This window comes from Bos indicus, chromosome 16 (genome assembly GCF_029378745.1).
Source record: "Bos indicus isolate NIAB-ARS_2022 breed Sahiwal x Tharparkar chromosome 16, NIAB-ARS_B.indTharparkar_mat_pri_1.0, whole genome shotgun sequence".
NCBI classification, from domain to species: Eukaryota; Metazoa; Chordata; class Mammalia; order Artiodactyla; family Bovidae; genus Bos; species Bos indicus.
In genome coordinates this window covers 64496050-64512571 of record NC_091775.1, presented here as the reverse complement: position 1 = coordinate 64512571, position 16522 = coordinate 64496050, and the positions used below count along the sequence as shown (strand labels likewise).

Genomic DNA, 16522 nt, shown 5'->3' with positions numbered 1-16522 from the left:
CTGAGAAAGGACAAACGGTCAAGTTTACTTTAGGGAACCCACATTAATGCTAGTCTCTGGTTTAACTCGTGGCCTGACATTGGGAAGACCTCTGGATTGAGGGTTGAGTAATTTGGGCTTTTTTACCTTGACTGTTACTAACTTTCCATAGTACGTTAGACCAGCTTTTTTTCTTTTTTTAAGATTACGCACTAAATTTTAATAGCAACAGGGAATAAAAATGGGGGAGTGAGTGGGAAAGAAGAGTGTTCAGTCACTCAGTTGTGTGTGACTCTTTATGACCCCATGGACTGTAGTTATCCCACCAGGCTCCTCTGCTAGTGGAATTTTCCAGGCAAGAATACTGGAGTGGGCTGCCATGTCCTACTCCATAGACCAGCTTTTTGATAACTCATTTCTTCAGTATCTTTATAAATTGGAATGAAGCATATCTGGTCTTTAGACCTTACAGGACTCTTCCTGGGATCAAAAGGGATGACTTTCATGAAAGCAGTTTGAAAAGTATGAATACGCTTAATGTATTTAAGATGCTGTCATGAATAATTATTAAGTAGGACCAACTGCCAGGTGCCTTGGCCCTTGAGGGCCTGTGATGATGTTCTCTGCTTGTGTCTCCAGGTAAACATAGACTTCCAGACCCGAGAAGCCACGAGGAAGAACATGCAAGAGCCATCCCTGACTTGTTTTGACCAAGCCCAGGGCAAAGTACACAGTCTCATGGAGAAAGACTCTTACCCCCGGTTCCTGAGGTCCAAAATGTACTTAGATTTGCTGTCCCAAAGCCAGAGGCGGCTCAGTTAGAACTCAGATTGGGACTCTTGGAGATCACTGGCTTCCCCTTCCCCTTGCTGCCAAGACCATATTCTAATGTGACGTGTCATAGGTGTTCAAAAGCAGTGGCGATTAGGTTGGAAGGCCAGGAGTGAGGAACGGATGAAGAGCCATCCCAAAGTCTGATCAGCCGCCGGAGCTCGGACTCTGTCCTGCCCCCTTTACCCGTGTTTGTGTCTTGGTTAGTGGTAGTACTTTGTCACCCTTCTTTGGGTTGGCAACTTGCTCTTCATAAGGCCTTGGGTCATCTCCACCAAGAAGGGAGATTTGCTGTGCTGGGCTAATCTGTAAATAATGCAAAGGCAATTTCCACCACTTCCACACGCTCCTCATTTAGGATTCCTGACTCTTTGAACTTCTCCTAGACCCCTGTGAAGAAGGGCTGGAAGACTCAGGATCACATTTGTGATTTGCTGTCATAATGTAATGGCCAGTCCTGGGTGCTGAGACCTCAGTGTTATCTGGGGTTTTCCGCACTGTCACTGACAGGTGGCCTCTGAGGAAAGGGACAAACTCCATGAAGTTGGCTATTTCTTCCATTTCCATAGGACCAGTATGAAAGGCCGTGATCACTGCCCATCCCAACCTAGGAAATTCACAAGACTCCTATACACTTGCAAATCCAGGAAGGATCTTGGGAGACGTCCTTCATCACTTCTGATATAGAGCTGCTATTGAGAAATAGACAGCTTGCAAGTCTTCCTCAGTTCTACCAAGAAGTTTTCCAGAAGTTGAATGAGCAGGGAATGTAGCACCAGTAGACTTTTGGGCAGCGGGGCACCATATAACCTCTCTGTTGCTTAATGTACACTCTGTCCTCACCTCCCTGTGGCATCACACATCACTGACCCCGTAGAATGATGGACGGCTTGGTAAAGGGAGGTGAATTCCCCTAGCATGGACAGCTCTCATGTGCCTAATACTTTCCCTGTCTCTCCCTCTTCCCCACTCCATGCAGGTCATGTAATTCTGATGGGGGAGAATGGGAACTTAGGCTGTCACTCTCTTTCCAGCTTGCTTCCTGGGAGTATGCTTTCTTAGAAAGGTCCCTCTCATGAGGGCCATCTTGGCTGATCAGCCGCTTCCTTCTTGATGTTTTGGGATTGAAAATGGAAGCGAAAGTGAAGCTGAGAAGATGACTGTGAACATCTGGTTTATGGAGAACCTTCCTTCAAGGTGACTTCATGGTACCCTGGTGCTGCTCTTGGAAGTACATCAGGAAACTCTTCCTTGGATGGTGAGTGAGATGCAGGAAACCTTTTTCTGGCTGCCCAGGAAGAAGCTGACTTTGGCCCAAGACTGTGGTGCCAGGGAGATGGAGCCTCAGCAGAGAGACCAGAAAGTGGAAGAGGAGCCTGGGAGGTGCTGGTCTCTTGGTAGACTGAATCAGAGAGAACGGGCTGGAGGTCACTCGGGGTGATTGACAGCCGATGGATTTGGATTCAGTGCAGAGTTCCAAAGCTTTCAGCTGGACTAAATGAAGCCACACAGGTGTGGGTTCTGCAGCACAGGTGACTGAGGCCTTGGTGGAAGCTGTCTCGTCCTGGGGGAAGGATGGGCCTCTTTAAATGTGAGGGTATTCCACGTTTGCATTCTCGTCCAGCAGCTTCATGAATCTCTTCCTTCCTCGGCTACAGCTACAACAGGCCAAGAAGGCTCTTGAGTCCCACTGGCTGTTAGGGTCCGCTGCCCTGCTGTGTATCTATGAGCATTTGTGAATGAGAGTTGATGTGTCTGTATAAACCATCAAGGAGAGAGAGAACACAGGACTCCTGAAGAGACCTGTGGAATTTCATGTTCAAGAACTCTGCAGCCTTATGTGGGTGTTCCTAGTTAGATCGGGTAGTATTCCCCCGTCCTCATTGGTGAAAAACCATCCTTAGCTTACGCTGCCAGAATTAATTTAATGATCAAATTCTCAAACAGGGTATTTCCAACGTTGTTTACATACAAAACGTGCATCTGCTGCCAACTCTACTGTCGAACATGAAGGGCATGTAAATTGGAACAGCACTGAGTTACAGAAACATGAAACGTTCTAAGAGGGGCCTTTTTACCACTTCCACTGTCCCCAGGAGAAAAGTCTGAACAAGACTGTTGTACCGGGGAGCCTAGGGTTCTTCCCAAACTATTGGTGGAAGGAAGGCAGCAGATGGTGGTGTCATGGAGCCTGGTGACTTCCTCCCACGATGGGGAGGTGTGACGGACCCAGCTTGGGTATCCCGAAATTTGCCACTAAGTGAAGGGTGGGTGGGTTTGTGTTTGTATGTAGAGGAACGTGATAGCTATGTTTATGGTACTCCCATGGAGAGAGAGAGAGTGTGTGTGTGTGAGAGAGAGAGAGAGAGACAATTAAGAGCACTAGACTAGTACACCACAGAGATGATCTTCCCATGGGTGGAGCTTTCCTCACACCCTTTATGTTCTGCTTCCCACAAGTGGCACAGGGCTCTCTGCTCTGATGCTTCTTTCAGGCACTTTGGTCATGCCAACCCAGATTCTGGTCTGTGACGAAACAAAGAGAAATGTTTACAACATCTAGAGCAATATCCGAGCATACCTCATCCTTGACCTTCCCCATCACCCTGTCCCGCCCGCTCCCCTGCCCTCTTCACAAGCCCTCCTCTGCCTCCTTAGGGGGGCATCCCCAGGGGCCACTTCTCCCATTTGCCGTCTTCCTTGGCGCCTTGTGCCGGGCTTGTGCTGTGGCCTGCCTTCCGGGCGCAAGCCGTGCAGTGGGCCGGGCAGAGCTGTGACGTTTAGGGCTGCTCTCCTCCCTGAGTGGCCTTTCAGCCCCACATGAGTCGTAACCGATTTGGGGGCTGGTGTGAGATTTCCTGTCGCCCTCGCTAAACCAAATACAACATCATCAATGACAACCCTTCAGAGCTCTGGGCACCTCTGGGGTGAGGAAGGATCCCCGAGCAGCATCTATTATGAAACCTGAGGATGTGCAGGGGTTACCCAGAAAGCCTGTTACAATTGCTAATTCCCAGCTTCCACACCCAGAGATGCTGATCTGATAGATCTGGGGTGGAACTCAAAAATCTGCATTTTTAATAAGTTCCCAGGTACGTAGTGGCTTGTGAACCATACTTTGAAAAAAGATGGTCTAAGACAGTGGTCTAAGACAGAAGCTCTCCCCCTTGGCTGTTCAGTGGAACCACCCGGGAAGTTGAAAAAACCCAAATGTCCAGATCCCACCCCAGACAGCTTGGGGTTGGAACTCAAACATCAGTAGTTTTTAAAGCTCCAAAGGTGAATTCAATGTGCAGATGAGGTTGGGAAGCTGGACCCGAGGAATGGGGAGGGAGGGGTGGTGGTCTCCAGCTGGTCTCAGAGGGCTAGAGCACACCCAGCCACAAACAAGCACAATAACCAGGAACCTGCCAGCCCTGAATCTGACTCCTAGGGTGGCTGTCTCTGTGCCCTCTCTGACTTGCTCTTTTGAGATAAAAATATTTCTGTCCCAGCTGCATGCATGGGGTATGCCAATGGTGGGGGCTGAAGGGGTCCTTGGGGTTTTCTATGGCTCCCGGCTCTTGTTCACAGGGCTTCCTCCAAGCTTGCCTCGTGGGCTGCTTCTCTGTTTTTTGTTTGTGTTCATGCACTCATGTGCTTGCTCATTTCATGTTAGGCTGTGCCTCTGTGCCCAAGACCATGAAACATGGGAGCTGGTCTTAGGTAGCGGGTGAGGAGTGCATAGCAGTAATAATAGTGGTAGCATGACAGCTTCAGATTTCTCAGTGGAGGGTGTCACACCCTCAGAAGTGCAAGCTCTTTGAGGCTTTCTCTGCCAAGGCCGCCGTGGGGTTTGGGTTGTTGCTCTGCGCCCTCACCATTCCCTTGTTGGTCTCAAGCCGGGTGGGCAGCTGGGAAGCTCCTAGTTGATTTTACTCTCTGGTGCTCTCTGCAGAACTTGCTGCTCTGGATTAACCAAAGCTGTGAATGGCTCTCCGCCCAACCTGCAGGCCCAGCCGCTGGGTGCAGGCCCTGGGCACGTGTCCCCAGCACGGCCGGGTATCCAGGTGTGAGGGCAAGGCGTGAACTCACTGTGGTTGAGCAGCGGGGCTGCGGGTGGGATGAAGACAAGCTGCTCCTGTGGCATCTGCTTCTCCATAAACCGGAAAGGAGAGGTGGTGAGTGATGAGTTCAGAGGCAGGATGTCTCCCATCATCGAGAGCACCCAGACCTCTCCTGACCCCTGTCTGTGCCCACTTCCCAGCCAGGCAGAGGAATTAGTGATTTTCCATCTGAGGCTCTCTTGCAATCTGCCAAGCATTAGCCCTCTTTAAATCTGCATCCTCCGTTTTGAAAGCAAAAGAGGTGGCGAAGTCACCCCCTGGCACGGGGAGCCTGTGCCACTTGGCATGAGACTGAGAAGGAAGAAGCCAAGCGCGGAGATGTCTTCCTGTCCCTGCGACCTCGCCGAATCATGCGATGCCGTGGTCCAAGTCGGCAGGATGAGGCCACTGGCCGTCCCAGCTGTGGGGGCCGGGTCCTGTCGATACACTGGTCCCCTTCCTGCTTCTTCCTCCCTTCTGCCCCTTGGCTCCCTCCCCTCTTCCAAAGACAGAACCGGTGGCTGGGCTTGTGTGCCCTCCGGGCGAGGCAGCGTTAGCTGCCGAGTCACGGGGCGCAAGCGCATCTGTAGCAGCTCATCCTCATTGAATTGTTTCATTACTGTGCAAAGTGGAATAATGTCATTCACCTCTACTATAAACAAGGCTGTGAGAACATAATAAACCAAACCTGAACACGCTGCCCTTCACTCTCTGCCCACATTTCTGGCCGGCTGACTCTTTTGTGAGGCAATGCTTCCCGTAACACATGGACACCCCGGGAGGGGGCATGCGGCCTCTCCCTGGCAGAGGCTGGCACGGTGCCAGCCATGAGGAAAAGCAGTGGTGTGGGTGAAAACGGGATGGGAAGGACTTGGGATGAGTGGGGGTGGGTGGAGAGCGACTTCAGGCTGCAAGAGTGGCTTTGAAACTGTAAAGTGCTGTGCAAACACGAGGTGGTATTTTTATTAGTACCACCTACTGCTTGAGAACGCAGGGAGAGAAAAGAGTGAGGCATGGCTTGTATATTTGTTCAGCTGGAGCTATCTGAGAATGGAGTGGGTTGATCTTTCTTATGCCTGTATCTCACTTTATACAATCGCTGTGCCCCTGAAAGGCCTGGGTGAGTCATCGAATCTTCCAGAGTTTCTGGTGATGGGTCCCATGTAGGGGACCCACAGGAGAATGAGCTGGAGAACCTGCTCGAAAAAGCTCATTTTTCAGGGGTGGTGATGAGACAGAGATACACGAAATGTTAATCGTCCAAAATAATTAAAATGCACCAGAGGTGGTCTGTCTTTAAAGGAAAGCTGATGTTTCTTCACAGGTGATTGCTTTGGGTTAAATAAAGAAGGCTTCTGCCTGGAAAAAGTCCGCCCGCACCCCCCATCCCAGTTTTGTGGACTGGCCACAAGAGCTGACAGCCCGGCTGCTGTAGATGGGAACGCTGCCCCTAGGGAGCGGGTGGGATTGACTCCTCTCTTGCCACTTTGCCCTGCTGGCAGCTTTCTTCCTCCTGCCTTGCCAGCTTTCCTACCCCAGTTGCCGGCTGGGTTTTCCAACCCTCCTACCCCCAGGTGGGAGAAGAGCAGGGTAGGAGGCGAGGTGAAGGAGCATGGGGCTTATACCTGGCACACATGTGTCCTGGGACAAGCCCCTGTCTCTTGGAACCTGGAAGACTCGGGTGGGTCCTTCCCGGGCTCATGGGGGACCCTGTCTCTGGGGGATTCCTCCCCACTGCAGCTCTCCCAGCTAGGGTAGTGGCTTGCGCCTTCCTGGGAGGTACCCCGGCGTCTCTCTGCTGCAGTCCATTTGTCCCTCCAGGACCTCCTCTTGGACAGCCCCTAGGATGACCCCACGGCAGTCTCTTTCTTGCAGAGACCCACACCTGGCTCATTGGAAGCACCGGGCCCTTATGTGGCCCTAGAATTACAAAGCAGCAGTTGCTCTGCCTATGCTCTGCAGCCAAAGCCTCCAGCCCGCCCCTGCTCACGTTTTCTATTTTCCATGCGGGAGTCAGGACCCCAAACATTAGGAGCCACGTCTCAGGCTCTCCAAGGGAACCACTGTTCTTGGGGGCCAGGCGAGAGAGACGGGCATTCAGCCCCATGTGCGTGGGGTAGTACTTAGAGTACACCCACAGCTCTCTCCAAAAACCTTCACAGATTCTCTCTAGCCCTGACTGTTTTCCCTTGGAGACAGGTTTTGAGTGCCTGCCACTGGTTCGAGACTGCCTCCCTGCAGTGTTTGCTTGATCTGCAACCCTTTGGATCTCAGATCTATCTCCTAGATCTTGAAAGAAGTCTCTTACAGATGGGAAATACTTAACTCTATGCCGGGCATCTCATTAACACACAGTAAGTGTGGGGCGGAAAAAACAAAGCCCTTCTGGTCCAATTGTCTACATCAACAAGGTGACAGCCACAGTCAGAGGGAGACGGAGCAGAGGTCCTTGAGATAACACCCTGCCACAGATATATTTCTTGGTTGGGGTCTGTCCTGGTCCCCTGCCCAGAGGCTGTGGGACACAGCCCCCCTGAAGGCTGGCGGGGAAGGGTGGAGATCCAACACGGACGCTGCCTCCCCATCTATGACTCATTCTACAACAGAGAGGGAATGAGTCATGGGGACCACCATGACCCCGCGGCTGCCGGGGGTGAAACAAAGTCACAAGCCTGGCAGAGCTTTCTTTGATCAGGGTGTCATCATACACTCTTTCTCATATTTGGGGCTCTGATGCAGATTCTGAGTTTGAATCCCAGCTCTAACTCTTAGAAGTTGAGCCTAGGAAAGTTATAGCTCTGTTTTCTCATCTGTAAAATGTACATAACAGAGCCAACTACTCGGGGCTGCTGTGAATATCATGTAAGTTAACACAGAAGAGTATTTATTATGATGCCGGGCACATAGTAGGCACACAGTATGTGCTGTCATCTTCTCTCACACTGGGGTCACCAAGGTCCTAGCCAGCACCCATTTCTTGATTGAAAAATGAAGCCATTCAAACCAAATGATACGAATTCAGTGGCTCTTGTGAGTATGCTCAGTCACTCAGCAGTGTCTGACTTCTTTGCAACTCCATGAACTGTAGCTCACCGGCTCCTCTGTCCATGGGATTTCCCAGGTAAAATACTGGAGTGGGTTGCCATTTCCTACTCTTGGGAGTCTTCCCAACCCAGGGATCAAACCCATGTCTCTCGTGTCTCCTGCATTGACAGGTGGATTCCTTACCACTGCGCCCTCTGGGAAGCTGTCAATGTCTCTTCCCTCCCTGCTAAATCATAGACTCCCTGAGGGTAGGGACTATATCAGCCTTGTCCCCTGCTCTAGTCCTTAAATATTTATTGAAAGAATATTGTGCCTGTAAGTGTTTTCTGAGCACCTCTTACCGGTTGTTGTTCAGTCTCTAAGTCGAGCCCAACACTTTGCAACCCCATGGACTGCAGCACACCAGGCTTCCCTGTCCTTCACTATCTTTCAGAGTTTGCTCAGACTCATGTTCACTGAGTCGGTGATGCTATCTATCCATCTCATCCTCTGTCGTCCCCTTCTCCTCCTGCACTCAATCTTTCCCTGCATCGGGGTCTTTTCCAATGAGTCAGTTCTTCACATCAGATGGCCAAAGTAGAGCTTCAGCTTCAGCATCAATTCTTCCAGTGAACAATCAGGGTTGATTTCCTTTAAGGTGGGCGCTTACAGGTTAGGCATCCAGACTGTTTGGAGACGGAGCAAGAAACCCACAACTTGGGCCATCAAAGAGCTTGAACTTAACCCTTCCCAAGGCCTAGAAGATAGATCTTAGATACCAAAGGACTTAACAAATGGATAGTAAAGGAAGTAAGTGGCTGCATAGTCACTGTGAAAGTACTAATAGAAAACACCTAGGAGCCAAGAACTTTGAAGAGCAATTTAGATGCTTCATCTAGTTGAATCACCACAATAGCTCTATGAGGTAGTGTATTGGTTTACTGCTGCTGCTGCTGCTGCTGCTAAGTCGCTTCAGTCGTGTCTGACTCTGTGCGACCCCAGAGATGGCAGCCCACCAGGCTCCCCTGTCCTTGGGATTCTCCAGGCAAGAACACTGGAGTGGATTGCCATTTCCTTCTCCAATGCATGAAAGTGAAAAGTGAAAGTGAAGTCGCTCAGTCCTGTCCGACTCTTAGGGACCCCATGGACTGCAGCCTACCAGGCTCCTCCATCCATGGGATTTTCCAGGCAGGAGTAATTGGTTTACTAGGGCTGCAATAACAAAATACTACAGGCTGGGGAATCTCTAAACAACAGAAATCAATTTCCTCATGGTCCTGGCATCTGGAAGTCCAAGATCAAGGTGCAGTCATGGTTAACATCTTCCAAGGCCTTTTTCCCTGGCTTGCAAGGGGCACCTTTGCTCTGCGTCCTCACGTGGCCATTCCTCTGTGTCTAGGCCCTTGGTGTCCCTACTTCTTATAAGGACACAAGTCAGATTGGAGGAGGGCCCACTCTAACAGCCTGATTTTAACTTAACTCACTCCTCTAAGTACCTATCTCAAAATGTAGTCACATGTGAATTTTGGTTGGGGGGGTATAATTAATCCCATACAGATAGAGAGTGTATTCTGTTGTTATCCTCATTTAGAGATAAGGAAACAGAGAGTTTAAGCCACACATCCAAGGTCACACAACTTGCAGATGGCAGAATGGGGATTTAGAACCCTAAAATCCAGAACCCCTGCTATGCTAGTGGACCAGAGGGGAACGTGGGGATGGGGGGCGTGGGGGTGGGGAATTGAGCAGATGCAGTAGTGGGGGAGGGAGTTCATTCAGTTCAGTCACTCAGTCGTGTCTGCCTCTTTGTGACCCCATGGACTGTAGCACACCAGGCCTCCCTGTCCATCACCAGCTCCTGGACCTAGCTCAAACTCTTATCCATCGAGTCAATGATGCCAACCCTCTCATCCTCTGACCTCCCCTTCTCCTCCTACCTTCAATCTTTGCCAGTATCAGGATCTTTTCTAATCAATCAGTTCTTCCCATCAGGTGGCCAAAGTATTGGAGCTTCAGCTTCAGCGTCAGTCCTTCCAATGAGTATTCAGGACTGATTTCCTTTAGGATGGACTGGTTGGATCTCCTTGTAGTCCAAGGGACTCTCAAGAGTCTTCTCCAATACCACAGTTTAAAAGCATCTATTTTTCGGTGCTCAGCCTTCTTTATAGTCCAACTCCCACATCCATACATGACTGCTGGAAAACCATAGCCTTGACTAGATGGACCTTTGTTGGCAAAGTAATGTCTCTGCTTTTTAATATGCTGTCTAGGTTGGTCATAACTTTTCTTCTAAGGAGTAAGCGTCTTTTAATTTCATGGCCGCAGTCACCATCTGCAGTCATTTTGGAGCCCCCCAAAATAAAGTCTGTCACTGTTTCCACTGTTTCCCCATCTATTTCCCATGAAGTGATGGGACCAGATGCCATGATCTGAATTTTCTGAATGTTGAGTTTTAAGCCAATTTTTTCACTCTCCTCTTTCACTTTCATCAAGAGACTCTTCAGTTCTTCTTTGCTTTCTGCCATAAGGGTGGTGTCATCTGCATATCTGAGGTTATTGATATTTCTCTTGGCAATCTTGATTCCAGCTTGTGCTTCATCCAGCCCAGTGTTTCTCATAATGTACTCTGCATATAAGTTAAATAAGGAGGGTGACAACATACAGCCTTGACATACTCCTTTTCCTGTTTGGAACCAGTCTGTTGTTCCATGTCCAGTTCTAACTGTTGCTTCCTGACCTGCATACAGGTTTCTCAAGAGGCAGGTCAGGTGGTCTGGTATTCCCATCTCTTTCAGAATTTTCCACAGTTTATTGTGATCCACACAGTCAAAGGCTTTGGCATAGTCAATAAAGCAGAAATAGATGCTTTTCTGGAACTCTCTTGCTTTTTCGATGATCCAACAGATGTTGGCAATTTGATCTCTGATTCCTCTGCCTTTTCTAAAACGAGCTTGAACATCTGGAAGTTCACAGTTCACGTATTGCTGAAGCCTGGCTTGGAGAATTTTGAGCATTACTTTGCTAGTGTGTGAGTGCAATTGTGCAGTAGTTTGAGCTTTCTTTGGCATTGCCTTTCTTTGGGATTGGAATAAAAACTGACGTTTTCAAGTCCTGTGGCCACCGCTGCATTTTCCAAATTTGCTGGCATATTGAATGCAGCACTTTAACAGCATCATCTTTTAGGATTTGAAATAGCCAGTTTCCCTGGTGGTGCATTCAGGTGCAGTTATGCAGGTTTGTTTTGCTGATGGCCTGCCCTTTATACTCTCTCTCCACTAGTACAACTTCACTGTGGCCAGTCTCACCCCAGCCCACCACTCTTCCAGGGAAGGCTGAGTCACAGCCCTGCCCACAACTTCCAGACAAGCTTTGGCTCCATTTCCTACATCTGCCATAAGGTAAGCAGATCCTGATGGTGCAGGCTCCAGACATGCCCTTCCAAGGAGGAAGAAACAGCTCATCTTCTCAAGCACTGAGACCAGGCAGGCTGGCACCAAAAGGGACAGAGAGTTATCAAGCCACAGCATGGGAGAAAATAAGGGATTTGGATGTGCTGGCCTGAGACTGAATCCTGACACTGTTGCTTACTCCGTGTATTTGACTCTGGGAAACTTAGCCTCTCTGTTTTCTTATTAGCAAAAAGGTGTGTGTAGTAATGCCTATATTTCCAGGTACAGTGGCTGCAAGGATTACAGGTGGAACTTCCTGGTGATCCAGTGGTTAGGACTCTACGCTTCCACTGCAGAGGGCGTGGGTTCAATCCCTGGTCAGGGAAGTTCTGCATGCCTTCAGGTGTGGCAAAAAAAATTAAAGAATTAGAGGTGATATGTGCAAAGCACCTGAGGCAGGAGCTGATATGGGTTGGGACTCAAAAAATGGCAGGTATAAGTATTAGTGATCCAGCCCTGGGGTGGCAGACATCCTGGCTCTCAGTCTATTTTTTTTAGGTTTTCTGAGGGTCAGAACCTGTCATGAAGCTGGTGGCAGTGGAAAATCTATGGGGTGGGTTGAGTGTAAGTTACTCTTGCAGGAATGCAGGACCTCGGTTAGCTAGAAATAAGACATGATGCCTTTCATTGAGGAGGGCGCTCTGCCCTGGCCAAGGTACTAGGACCATGAATGCCATGATGAACTGTAACTGGCATCACTCACTTGTCACACAGGCTCTTCAAAGGGCACTGAAAAAGCAACAAACTAACCGGACTTTGAATTGGCAGAATTAAAAAATCCCTGTGTCTTTCAAAACCAATTTCACAGATCAAGCACCTCCAGTACCTTCTAGTTCATCCCGGGACCAAAATTATAGTTTTGACTTGTAGCCTTTGCTGAAACACAGGAAACATAACTGATGTGGATATTCTCATTCCAGGTGCAGAGAATGTAAGTGGCTCTGGAGTAGATTAAAGTGGAGCCTGCCTCGACTACAAAATAGCCATGTGGAGGTTTGCTGGGGTATTAAGGGAAATCATTTCAACCGTGTATTTTTAAAATGAATTCGGCAGAGTTTTCCAGGCAGATGTAACCAATAGCACAGATGATGTAAATCTACAAGTCCACGGGGTCTAGATTGGCAGCAACTCCCAGGAAATAGCAAAGAAGGGATGAGGAGCTGGTAAGCAGTCTTCTAGGACCGCAGGCTTCACAATCACGTTCCCATCACAGAAATCCTGGGACAGGAGCATGCTGGGTTGGGGCCAGCTTCTTCTCCCTGCATCCTGGGGAGGAAGGGAGCTGACTCCGTGGGAGAAGAATAAGGGGCAATTACCCATAAGAAACACCAGCCCCCACTGGGGCCTGGCCTGGGTGAAGTCTGAACCCAGACCAGAGGGCAAGCAGCTTTCCTTTCCTGACTCGGGTGGGGCGGTTGCTAAGATGCAGGGAACTCACTGGAGAAGCAGGGACCTAGGGCTTGCGGGCGGCCAGGGGAGTCGGGGACCCTCACCCCTTTCCCTGGCAGACGGCCCTGGGCAGGCAGCTCTGCAGAGTACTTGTCTCTGCCAGGAGGGAACATTCTCACGCAGAGGGGCAGCATCTGGGCCCCTCTACAGCGGCCGAGACACTCTTGCTCTGTCCAGGGAGCAGCTGTTGGCCACCTGCTCACTAAGGCTGGGTTAAATCCTCTTTTGAGCAGGAACGAAGCGGGCTGGCCTCTAGAATAAAGGGTGCGTTCAGCGCCGCCTGCCCGGGCCATTAGCTTTGGGAGGAGGTACGCTAGTCACGTGCCCTCGCAGCTCCACCTAAGGTCCCACACAGGGCCCCCCTGGATGCTGGCAGCTGTCCCGTCTGCCAGCCTTTTTGTCTCAGTAGCACCTGCCCTTGCTCCCACACCCGTGTCCCAGAGGAGGTGTCTGTCCCAGAGCCAGACAGGCTGGGAGCCCATGGTCAGAGAGATCGGGGTGGGGGGGGTGGTGAGGGGGTGGGGGAGCATCAGACTCCCACCCCTGCTCTCCCGCTGGAACACATGCAGATCCCAGAGCAGAGCCAACCAACCACCTTTGGGGTGTCTGTACTTCTGTGTGAGGAGGGTGGAGCGGGGTCAAAGAGCGGAGACGTATTCTCTGAAGCTGTAGAAGGAAATGCCATGTGTACAGATCACCACAAATCAAGAAGGAGAGAGGAAAGAAACAGAGGCGAGGAAGTAAGGCATCTTGTCATCTTTGAGTTTGAGCAAAGAACTCGATGGGGGTGCTCCATTCTTGATGTAGGAATTGCTGCTCTTCACAAAGCCCTGGTTTTGTGAACCTTACAAACCTTACAAACCGGACGTGACCCTCCAGGCAGCCCTGGGAAGCAGGCACCATCATCCTGTTTTACAGAGAGAGGCGTGGGGCTCTGAAGGCTTGGCAGGACGAGACTGTAGACTCCGGTCCCGTGCCCTTTGCCCTGGCCTGTCACCACCTCCTGTGTCTGTGCGCCACCTTCCAAGAGACAAACCACTCCTAAGAGCTAAGCCATTTATTTAACGTTTCATCTGTTGTTCATTTTCTTTTTATCCAGAACGTAAGCTTTCCAAGGGCAAGAGCCACATCTGATACTTCTTGGCAGGCAGCTCCTGATGCCCAGGCACTTGGACGATAGACACTAACACCCGAATGTTCTCTGATGACCCAAGTTCACCCCGGGCTGTTCTCTTGCAGGAGATGGTATTCCTGACCCTCTATCTGCAGGGCTTCAATACTAGATAGGTATCCCAGCTGGGACCCATACTCTTTCCCCTCATGGCCTTCAGCAAATTCCGTTAGAAGAGAGAGGTCTGAGTGAGGGCAGGTCTGTGGCCTTTCTCCAGAGAACAGGATCTGTGTGCCTGGGGGCCCTCTGGGGAGGGGTTTTATGGCCCTGCCATTACTTAAACAAGCACAGATCTGTGAATCCTGTAAGCCTGGGGCCAGTGAGCAGCTGGCAGGCTGAGGGCATATTTGCCTGGTAATTCTAAATTTTATTTGAACGCCCATCTGCCCCGTCTGCTGACATCACAGCGCAGCTGCGGGTCTTGTTTTGCCTTCCGGTTGCCTGCGCCTGTGGTGTGGCCTTGCTCTGGGGATGATTAAATGGCTCTGTGGGTGGCCTCACCCTGTAATATGTGAGCATAGGGTGGGGGTGGGGGCAGGCAGGCCAGAGGGGGTTGGGCAGGGACACCCTAGAGCAGGAAAGACAGGGGAGGTTCTGGCATCTCGTTTGCACCATGGGGGGAGGTGGGGCTGGGCAGGGGCAGAGTCTGGGAGAACCTTGGCCATAGGGAGGCAAGGGGGGCCCTGCGAAGAGGCTGCCCCTAACGCCCAGAAAGGTCTGCTGCTGCTACTGCTGCTAAGTCGCTTCAGTCGTGTCTGACTCTGTGCGACCCCATAGACGGAAGCCCACCAGGCTTCCCCGACCCTGGGATTCTCCAGGCAAGAACACTGGAGTGGGTTGCCATTTCCTTCTCCACCAGAAATATCTGGCCTGTAATAAAGCTCTCAGCACCGGTGATAAAGGGCCTAGTGGCTCCTTGTCCAGAACCAGGGCCAGACTTTCCCCCAACCTCTGTGCTTTCCAAGTCCAGGACAAACCAGGGCCCATGAGGACAGGGATATAAAGTGCTGAGCACATGGAGCAAATAGAAGTTCTCATCTCATAAAATCGTTAAGATATGGAGTCGCCTCATTTCTCTGAATACGCCTCATTAATGCTTTCTCCCTCACCTACTGCTTTCCCTCACCTTCTGCTCTTCACAGCTGTCCTGGATTCAAATCCTGGATCTGCTTATTTATTAGTTGTGTAATTTTGAATAGTTTCCTTAATCTTGCTAAGCCTCAGTTTCCTTATCTGTAAAAGGCACCCAGCATTTCCTCCCCTTTAGGTATCAGTCAGTTCAGTTCAGTTCAGTCGCTCAGTCATGTCCGACTCTTTGCGACCCCATGAATCACAGCACGCCAGGCCTCCCTGTCCATCACCAACTCCTGGAGTTCACCCAGACTCACGTCCATCGAGTCAGTGATGCCATCCAGCCATCTCATCCTCTGTTGTCCCCTTCTCCTCTTGCCCCCAATCCCTCCGAGCATCAGAGTCTTTTCCAATGAGTCAACTCTTCGCATGAGGTGGCCAAAGTACTGGAGCTTCAGTTTTAGCATCATTCCTTCCAAAGAAATCCCAGGGCTGATCTCCTTCAGAAATGGACTGGTTGCAGTCCAAGGGACTCTCAAGAGTCTTCTCAAACACCACAGTTCAAAACTATCAATTCTTTGGCGCTCAGCCTTCTTCACAGTCCAACTCTCACATACATACATGACCACAGGAAAACCATAGCCTTGACTAGATGAACCTTTGTTGGCAAAGTAATGTCTCTGCTTTTGAATATGCTATCTAGGTTGGTCATAACTTTCCTTCCAAGGAGCAAGCGTCTTTTAATTTCATGGCTGCAGGCACCATCTGCAGTGATTTTGGAGCCCCCCAAAATAAAGTCTGACACCGTTTCCCCATCTATTTCCCATGAAGTGACGGGACCAGATGCCATGATCTTCGTTTTCTGAATGTTGAGCTTTAAGCCAACTTTTTCACTCTCCACTTTCACTTTCATCAAGAGGCTTTTGAGTTCCTCTTCACTTTCTGCCATAAGGGTGGTGTCATCTGCATATCTGAGGTTATTGATATTTCTCCCGGCAATCTTGAGTCCAGCCTGTGCTTCTTCAAGTCCAGCGTTTCTCATGATGTACTCTGCATAGAAGTTAAATAAGCAGGGTGACAATATACAGCCTTTACATACCCCTTTTCCTATTTGGAACCAGTCTGTTGTTCCATGTCCAGTTCTAACTGTTGCTTCCTGACCTGCATACAAATTTCTCATGAGGCAGATCAGGTAGTCTGGTATTCCCATCTCTTTCAGAATTTTCCACAGTTTATTGTGATCCACACAGTCAAAGGCTTTGGCATAGTCAATAAAGCAGAAATAGATGTTTTTCTGGAACTCTCTTGCTTTTTCCATGATCCAGCAGATGTTGGCAATTTGATCTCTGGTTCCTCTGCCTTTTCTAAAACCAGCTTGAACATCAGGAAGTTCACGGTTCACATATTGCTGAAGCCTGGCTTGGAGAATTTTGAGCATTACTAGCATGTGAGATGAGTGCAAT

At 50.0% G+C, this 16522-nt stretch overlaps 1 protein-coding gene across 1 annotated transcript in view; it reads left to right on the top strand.

The window, feature by feature from the left end:
* The window catches only part of RGS8 (regulator of G protein signaling 8), a 31416-nt gene extending 25823 nt beyond the window's left edge, over positions 1 to 5593 (top strand). Inside the window, exon 6 of the mRNA XM_019975892.2 lies at positions 619 to 5593. Coding sequence (XP_019831451.2) covers positions 619 to 801 — 183 coding nt within the window. The 3' untranslated portion in view covers positions 802 to 5593. The remainder of the gene's footprint in view (positions 1 to 618) is intronic.
* The last annotated feature ends 10929 nt before the right edge of the window (positions 5594 to 16522 follow it).